At 46.0% G+C, this 9,505-nt stretch overlaps 1 protein-coding gene across 1 annotated transcript in view; it reads left to right on the top strand.

Moving 5' to 3' along the window:
* Positions 1-2,942: 2,942 nt before the first annotated feature.
* LOC103609651 (sodium/potassium/calcium exchanger 4) overlaps positions 2,943-9,505 on the top strand; it is a gene marked incomplete at its 5' end in the record, with an annotated part of 12,081 nt that continues 5,518 nt past the window's right edge. The window contains 2 exons of the mRNA XM_008593952.1: positions 2,943-3,109; positions 7,350-7,464. Coding sequence (XP_008592174.1) covers positions 2,943-3,109; positions 7,350-7,464 — 282 coding nt within the window. The remainder of the gene's footprint in view (positions 3,110-7,349; positions 7,465-9,505) is intronic.

The raw sequence follows: 9,505 nt of genomic DNA, 5'->3' as shown, positions 1-9,505 counted from the left end.
CAGTCCTTTTTAAATGTACTGAGTCTTATTTTATGGCCTAATATATGTTATGTCCTGGAGGACAGTCTATGTGCACTTTAGAAGAATATGTATACTTCTTGAATATATAAATGGTTTTTTTTTTATTAGATTTGGGGAGTTTTTGAACGTGAGTTCTCAGATATTCTTCCTGCCCCCTTTCCTGTCTCCATTCCTTCTGGTACTCCTAATTACGCATATGCTGGTCTGCCTGATGGTGTTCACAGGTCTCTGAAACTCTGTTCATTTTTATTTATTCTTTTCTTTCCATTCCTCAGATGTGGTGATTACAATCAGCCTATCTTCTAGTTGGTTTTTTTTCTTCTGCCTGCTCAAATCTGCTATTGAGCCCCTCTATTGAATTTTAGCTATTGTATTTCTCAACTCCAGAATTTCTATTTGGTTCTTTTTTTAATCATTTTTTTTTTCACTATTGATATTTTTTGGTGAAAAATCATTCTTATACTTTTGTTTGGACATTTTAATAAATGTCTTTGTACATATTTTTATATGAATGGTTTAAAGTCTTAATCTAATAAATTCAGTGTCTGGAATTCCTCAGGGAGAGTTTCTATTGACTTTTGTTTCCTGTGTGTGGCCCATACTTACTTGTTTTTTTGCATGTCTCATAATTTTTTGTTATTATTGTTGAAAACTGGGCATTTTAAATGATATAATGCGACAACTCTGGAAATCAGATTCTTCCCCTTTCCTAGGGTTTATCGTTCTTGCTGTTTATTATTGTTATTTGTTGGTTTAGTGACTTTTCTAAACTAATTCTGTAAAATCTGTATTCTCTGTTGTATGTGGCCTCTGAAGTTTATGCTAGGTTAGCCTAAAGGTCAGATAATGATTGAACAGAGGTTTCTTTAGATGTCTGGGTTCAGTGATTCTCTCAGTCTTTGCTGAGGGGCTCTGTACGTGTTTTGGGATAGACCTGCAATATTCAGGCAGGCAGTTTTCAACTCTCCATTAGTCTTTACTTCTTGCTTTGTGCAGAGCCTCAAGGTTAAGCAGAGGTGAAAGCATAGGGCATTCTCAAGCCTTTCCTGAGCATGTAAACAACCCTGAACCCAGTCCTAGGCATGCCTATGTTCTTTTAGATTCCCAGAAATGTGTAGGAGCTTTTCAAAGCCCACTGTGGATATCTCATTCCCAGATTTTCCTTTTAAGCTTTCTGGTTAACCTATTGTTTGTCCCACCTGCTATCTGCCACCTCAAGCAGCATAGTTTAAAAATTGCCTCTGATTGTTTTTGACAAGCACCCCCAAGGAAAAGGCTGTTCACACTGGGGGAGCTCAGATTCAGGTAAAATAAAGACAACCTTGTACAGGGTGTCTTCTAGGAAAACACCAGACTTGTCAAATAATAACAGTTCTGTGAGAATGGACTTGGAAAGTGCTCCAAGCCTGTTCTGCCCTCTCTGGTGGCTGTGTTTTTCACTGTAATTGCAGGTTGGTTTTCAAGGCTACTCTGCAGCAAGTGAACAGGAAAGGAAATAAGGAAAGTTAAAACTCCACAAAGTTAAAACTTCCTACAGCTAATTTTCTTAAATAGACACTCCCTGGATTGCTGCAAGCCTTTGGTTAATATCCAGGGTTCTAAAAAAAAGTTGATTCTGACAATTTTTGCCATTGTTCTTGTTGCTTTTATAGAGAAGAAAATGTTCAGAGGTCCTTCCTCTACTGTTTCACTGACATCACCATCAGGGTGGTTTTGACCCTGCATGTGCACACCCATCCTCAGTTGCTTATTAAGAACATTATGTTTCTTTTTTTTTTTAAAGATGACCAGTAAGGGGATCTTTAACCCTTGACTTGGTGGTGTCAGCACCACACTCTCCCAAGTGAGCTAGTCAGCCATCCCTATATAGAGATCTGAACCCGTGGACTTGGTGTTATCAGCACCACACTCTCCCAAGTGAGCCACAGGCTGGCCCTAAGAACACTATGTTTCTACTCAGTGACTTATTGAAGCCAGTTTTCCTTGGTTGAATTATTTGTGGATTCCATTGGTAGGGGCCAGTGAGATCTGGACTGCCAGCCAGGACACCCACATTTTAGTCTTGCATCTACCACAGGCTGACTATATGACCTTGGAGCAAAGGAGCTCAGATTTCCAAAGCAACTACTGTGTGCCAGGTTCTGTGTGTTGAGTGTATGTACATTCTGTCACATCATTCTTGCAACAGCCAAGAAAGAGATCATTTTCCCATTTAGCTGATGAAGAAACTAATAAGATGCTAAGTGCTTAGCCCTGTGCTTGCTGCACATAGCAAATACTGGATGTGTTGATTATTGTTACATTGTTGTTGTTACCACTACAACTTATTATCAGAGGAGGAAGTGTAGTTGAGGAGATTTCTCGAGGTCTTTTGAATTCCAGCCCTGGTCTGTATGATTCCAAAGCCCATCTACAGGCTGGCTGGTTAGCTCAGTTGGTTAGAGCATGGTGCCGACAAGGCCCATCTATATTCCAAATCCACATTCTAGCTCTTCTGGGTGAGTCTATTCCTGCTCTTTCCTTATCTTTTCAAATGAAGGATTTGGAGTGACTGAAATTATTCAGTCGACAAACACTTACTGAATTGTCTTGCTACTTTCAGGGTGACATTATATAATGGAGGTCTGTGACTCTGCGACGTCAGTTTCCTGGAGTCATGTCAGTGGTATTCTCTTGTTTAGCTTTAAAAAAAAATAACCAACAGGTAGACTGGTAGGTGTGTAACCCAGTGTGTGTTCCCCACCCCCTCATTGCCCTGTCCCATCCCCCTGCAGAGGCAAGAGGGGACAGAGTCAAGTGGGTGTTCACCTGGCCACTCATCTTCCTCCTGTGCGAAAAAAATAACCAACAGGTAGACTGGTAGGTGTGTAACCCAGTGTGTGTTCCCCACCCCCTCCTTGCCCTGTCCCATCCCCCTGCAGAGGCAAGAGGGGACAAAGTCAAGTGGGTGTTCACCTGGCCACTCATCTTCCTCCTGTGCATCACCATCCCCAACTGCAGCAAGCCCCGCTGGGAGAAGTTCTTCATGGTCACCTTCATCACGGCCACGCTGTGGATTGCCGTGTTCTCCTACTTCATGGTGTGGCTGGTGAGTGGTGGGAGCAGGGTGTGGACTGTACAGACAACCCCCGCCCAACCTCTGCCAAGCAGAGGAGGAGAAACTGGGGTCAAGGGCAACCACAAGCACTGGTGTGCCACCTTTGGTACTGACCTCGCTGACCGCAGCTCAGTTCTCAGTGGAAAGGGGTTTTAATAAAGGTGCCACAGGGCTGTGGTATGTACCAGGGATACTGAGACACAGCACGGTGCTTGCCTTCAAGCATGAGGAAGGGAGACAAACCTTCACACAGGCAGCCTGGGACATGCCACACTGGTGGCATGGGCAGAGTAATGTGACAGGGTAGCTGATCACTAGGCCCCCTTCATTTCCAGAGTCCCCAGGGGAATGTGAAGGAAGGAGACTGGAGTCAGTGGGAGATGATGATTGCAAGGCAGCTCCTTCCACGCCCCTGCAGGGAATGCTCCTCTTCCCTTTTTGTGTGCCAAGGCATCAGCTTTATATTAGCACTTTATATTAGCTCTTTTTTTATCTTCATAACAACCCCACAGGATAGGTATATTTTATTTACAGTTGGGGAAACTTAGACATGGAGATTTGAGTAATTTGGCCAAGGTTGCACAGTTAATGAGTGCCAGAGTTGGGATTAGAACCCAGATGTTGGCCTCCTGGGTCTATGATCTCAAATACTATGCTAAATGGCCTCTCGGTTTGTTACTAGAACTCTCAGATGCTGTTGGAAGTTTTGCAGGCGGAGAGGCGTGGCATAGCTCCTCATGATTGCCTCTGGCCACACATAGCAGCTCCCTGTACATTTCATTTTCTGGGCTGGGCCATGCCAGGCCATGCCATGCAGGACCCCCTGTCCTCTGTGTACCACCCTGTGAGGGTCCCTGCTCCTCCTTATCCCCAGAGGGGAGCCTAGGAGCAAGGAGAGGGGAAGTGGTTGCAGCGTGGCTGAGTTCCTATTGATTGCGATGCTCCCGTCAGCCACGCACACCCTAGTCCTTACCAGTCAGTCATTTCATTCTCCTCCTAACATCTGATACCCACACAGAGAAGGCAGGCACATCTTGACTTGAGAGGCAGAGGCCCACAGAAGTTCATCGTAGGCACAAGAGCTGCCTTTCCCTTAACTCCAGAGGAACAGTGCGCTTTAGTGGGGAAGGAAGGGCCATGGGATTGCAGGAGAGTAGATTTGAATCCTAGTTCTACCACTTACAGGCCATGAAACCTGGGCAGCTGACTCACCTCCGTGAGCCAAGGTGACCCCCTCTGTGCAGTGGGGTGATCATCGCTCCCTCACAAGGATATCGGGAGAATGAAAAGAGAGCCTAGTACGTTATAGGCACTCGGCCAGTCCTGGCCCTGCTTCCCACTAACCTCAGTCCCCTCTGTCCGCTTCCTTCCCAGGGTGCTATGTGTTTGAGAGCCCAAGCAAAACACACTGTTGGGATTCTAAATAGCGTATGGGAGTCGTTTTGCCTGGGGGATGAGAGATTTCCTGAAATCACACCCCTTGGCCTGCTCCATCAGCTTAAGGGTGCACCAGGGAGAAGCAGGGGCAGCCTTGGATGCTTCCAAGCTGACAGGGACCTGTCCCCAGCCTTTCTGAGTGTCCTAGACCTGACTCGTGCACACCCTTCCTATGGCAAAACCTCTCCAAGACACCAACTGGTAGAAGATGCTACCCCCAACCTGTTCACCCTCCCCTTTCTCTTGGACTCCCTTAGAGCTCTGTATGCCAAGAGGAGTCTCAGGACTGACTCTGCGGTTGTTTTGTAATGAGTGGGATGAGTGACATAACTCAGGAAGGGCAGAGCCATTCTAAGCCACCAGGCCTCCAGCATCTCTCCTATCCCCAGGTACACATACCTGAAACATCCTGGCCTTGGTTCAGCTAAATTGGGGACATAGGCAGTGACGACCACGAGCCACTGCAGGAAGCACCCCAGGCTCTCCAGAGCTGGGGCAGTGGGGAGCCAAGGGCCTCAGCCACACACCCCCAAACACACAACCAGCCCAGCGATGATCACTGAGCCACAGCAAGGAGGGCCCCGGGTTCCTGAGCTGGAGTGGTGGGGGGCGAGGGCTTTTGCCACACCCCTGTGACATTTGCACCCAGCCCAGCAATGACCAAGCCACTGCTAGAAGCCCCCTGGTCTCCTCTGTGGGAATGAGGGGGGTGCCACAGGCCTCAATCCCACCCTTCCTCCTTCCATCCCATTTCCCACCCCTTCCCCTCCTCATCCCACCCAACTGCTGCACATCATCATAGAATGTAAAAAAAAAATTAATTAAAAAAATATATAAATAAATAAATTGGGGACACGGGAACACTCAAACATCTGAATCCTCCAGGAGCTCGCCATCCCTTGTAACCCTCTCCCTTCTGTACCCCAGCCCATCTCAAAACAGACTTGGTTTGGCCTTGTTAAAACCAGCCAGTAGTTAGTCACTTACTGAATATGCAGATGTGCATCACGATTTTTAAAAGCCTGCGTATCCTTTGATCCAGCAGTTCTATTTCTTAGAATTTATCCTAAGGAGGTAGTAAGATGAGAAGCCAAAGATGTATACCTAGGATGGCATGGTAGAGAAGTTGGAGCACAGGCTTTAGAGACGGAAACACTTGGCTTGGGATCCCTGTGTGTGCCTCACTTCCCAGCTGTGTGCTCATGGCATTGTTACTCAACCTCTCTGATCCTCGGCTGGCATAACAATACTGCCTCCCTGCTCCGTGGGTGGCAAATAATAGAGTATGTGAGATTATGAAAATAAAACACCTTTAGAGCATCTGGTACACAAGAAGTACTCAATAAATGTCACTTGTCATATGCAAGGATATTGGAAGAGTAAAAAAGAAGCCACCTAAATATCTAATAGAGAGGGACTGGTTAAAAGTTTATAGCCATGCAGTGAAATCTAAGCACCCATTTGAAATGTCATAGATGGATATCTGAGATGGAAAGGTATTCACAATATGTTATTACGTGAAACAAACAGTTACAAAATAAATATTGATAGTATGATCTGATTTCATTTTTCCTAACACACACACATCCCCCAAAGAAGGTCAAGGATATATTTTAATGTAGTGGTTTTCAAATGTGATTCCCAGACCAGCAGCCTCAGAGTCCCAGCCACCTATAGGAATGCACATTCTCGGGCTTTACCCCAGATCCTTGGAATCAGAAACTCTGGGAGTAGGACCTGTCAGTCTGCATTTTAATAAGCCCTCCAGGGGATTTTCTGAATGCTCAAGTTTGAGAACCACTGGCTGATGTAGAGTTAATAGTGGTTGTCTGTGGGTCTTGAGAAATGGTAAGTAATATTTATTTTCATTTTATTTTATTTTCTAAACTTTTTGAAACAGTAAACACGTATTACTCATGTAGTCAGGAAAAGAAAAGAACACTCAAAAGATGTTCTTAAATAAAACCATATTCCAGATTTTTCTATTGGTTATAGCATTACCACATTCAACTTAAAAATATTTAGGGTAGGGAAGATGTTCTTAAATAAAACCATATTCCAGATTTTTCTATTGGTTATAGCATTACCACATTCACCTTAAAAATATTTAGGGTAGGGACCGGCCCGGTGGCGCACTTGATAGTGCGCCGCTTGGGAAGCGCGGCAGCGCTCCCGTCCGAGGGTTCGGATCCCACATACAGACCGGCTCCCGCTCACTGGCTGATCGAGGCGCGGGAGCAACGCCAAGGGTTGCAATCCCGTTGCCGGACACGGAAAAAGACAAAAGACAAAAAAATATATATATATGTGGTTTACTTACAACATTGAATAACAAATCTACATGGAATAAAATAGGATAATAGTTAAAGGCCTGGACTTTGGAGTCCTGTAGCCCTAACATTTACTTCCAGTACTGCTTAGAAGCTGCTTTGACCTTGGGTAAATTACTTGACTTTTCTTGGTCTGCTTATATGTAAAATAGGGAAATAGTACATATCTCACTGGGTTGTTATAAAAACTAAACGAGAGGAAACCAAATTAATATGAAATAAAATCTATGATATGGTCTCAGTGCCCCTCAGCTTTTCATCCCAAGGAATAGGGGGAATGGGGAGTGAATTGGGAGAGTAGAGGTTTGCATTATTGAATAAATATTTATTGAACAACTAAACACTGAGGGTTGCGATCCGTTGCCGGACACGGAAAAAAGCCAAAAAAAAAAAAAATATTTAGGGTAAGCAAAGTTTCTAGGGGTGTTGTGTTGTGAGTTTATGTCTCCTTTTCTCTTCTGCAGGTGACTATTATTGGATACACCCTTGGGATCCCTGATGTCATCATGGGCATTACTTTCCTGGCAGCGGGGACAAGTGTTCCAGACTGCATGGCCAGCTTAATTGTGGCGAGACAAGGTATGGTTCATGCCTCGGCATCCCCGGCCGGCAGCATCACCATGCAAGCCCCCTTGTCCTCCCTGCCCAAGTTATAGTTGGCCAAGTTGTGGCTCTTCTGACTGGCATCGTCAAGTCCTGCTATGGAGAAAACTGTGACATCTAGAAAGCATCATTTATTAGGTTCCATCTGTGGAGAGAATACTGCCAAGCTGAACTCCTCCCGACCTCTAGAAGCTTTTGCTGGACTGGTTTATAAAACACGTGTCTGAGATACCAGTCACCGTGAGATTGAACAGAGCCCAGTATAGCAAACGAGCTAATAACAAGAAATGTCTGGTCCCAGGAAGGCAAGTGGGGGCATCCTGTGTATCCAACTCTTCCCATTCACCTTCCAGCTTCTAGAACACATGCAGTGTTATGGTTTAGTGGTTTTTCTTTTGGGCTTACTAAGTGTCATGGTTTGAGCAGGATACGGAGTAACTATGTTCTTTGATGGCAGAACGAAAGAGCTGTAAGGAGTCTGGGCTTTATTTACTGATCCTTTTCTGCCGGTGAAATAGCATCCCAGCAGAGACTTCCACAGATCCTTCTCGTAGATCAGGGTTTGAAAGTGTAGGGGTGGGGATGGGTCGACAATGGAGTGGAGCCTCATAAGAGACAGGAGAGCAGTACTGCGTCAGTCTGTTTCTGTTGCTTATAACAAAATGCCTGGAACCGGGTAATTTGTAAAGAAAACGTAATTTATTGCTTACAGTTTCTGAGGCTGGGAAATCCACAAAGCCCAGGGAACACATCTGGTGAAGGCTTTCTTTGGTGGTGACTTCAGTGATGGCAGGGTAGCACATTGAGAAAATGATGACAGACTTTTTTCTCTCTCCTTTCAAAGCCCTCAGAACCCCGCCCCTGACCACCATTTTAATCCATTCACTAATGCACGGTCCTACAGTTTAATCACCTCTTCAAGGCCCCACTTTTCAGTTACCATAATAGGATTTCCCACCCTCAGCAATCACAGTGGGGGCGCAGTTTCTGATACAAAAATCATGGGGGACACAATTCAGGCTTCAATGAGTTTTGGGGGGTGCGTAATTCAATCCACTACAAGCACCCAGAGAGGAAGGTTGGTTTTGGAAAGAGGGATAGGACATTTTATTTCTCCAAGGGTGGATTAGTTGGTCAGCGTGCCTGAGAAGAGATGAGGGACAGGAAGTCTGGGAGGACGTTGGTGGTAGGCACGGGCCTCACAGAGACTAGGCACAGTTAGGACGGCAGCTGAGGGGACAGAATTCAATTGGGTGACCTTTGATGCGAGTGTATTCGTTCCCTAGGACAGCCATAACAAAGTACCACAACTGGGTGGCTTAAAACAGAAATTTATTGTCTCACAGCTCTAGAAGCGAGAAGTCTGAAATCAGGTGTCACCAGGGCCGTGCTCCCTCCGTTGGCTCTAGGGGGGATTCCTTCCTTGCCTCTTTCTAGCTTCTGGTGGTGGCCGGCCATCCGCAGCCTTCCTGGGCTTGTGGCTGCCTCAATCCGTCTCTTCCTCTGTCTGCACATGGCATTCTTCCCTCTGTTTATGTTTGTGTCCAAACCTCCTCCTCCTAATAAGGATGCCTGTCATTGTATTAGAACCCTCCCTAATTCAGTATGACATTGTCCTAATTTGATTACATCTGCAGACACCCTATTTCCAGTAAAGTCACATTCACAGGTTCCAGATGGACGTGAATTGGGGGGATGGGGAGGGGGTCCTATTCAGCCCAATACAGTGAGTAAAAGGAAAGCTGATGAGCCCTGAGGGCCTGGCTGATGTTCAGTAACACGGACTTGGGTGGGATCCGGTCATACCAGCTCTAGCTACGCACAGATGACAAGTTCACCCCTCGCTGGTCGGCACGTTGGAAGGTCAAGGGAGCAAGAAAATGTACAGTTTAAGCACCTGGCCCTAGAGTTTAGGTTAATGGGAGGGTGTTGTGATGCTAGAAGCTCAAGGGCCGAGGTGGGGGGGGGGGGGTTTGCGGGAGGTGGGCAGGGGGGGGGGGGGGGGGGGGGGGGGGGG

Source organism: Galeopterus variegatus, unplaced genomic scaffold (assembly GCF_000696425.1).
Source record: "Galeopterus variegatus unplaced genomic scaffold, G_variegatus-3.0.2 Scaffold9898, whole genome shotgun sequence".
NCBI classification, from domain to species: domain Eukaryota; kingdom Metazoa; phylum Chordata; class Mammalia; order Dermoptera; family Cynocephalidae; genus Galeopterus; species Galeopterus variegatus.
The sequence above is the reverse complement of the archived record's forward strand: the minus strand, read 5'-3'. Positions and strand labels throughout refer to the sequence as shown.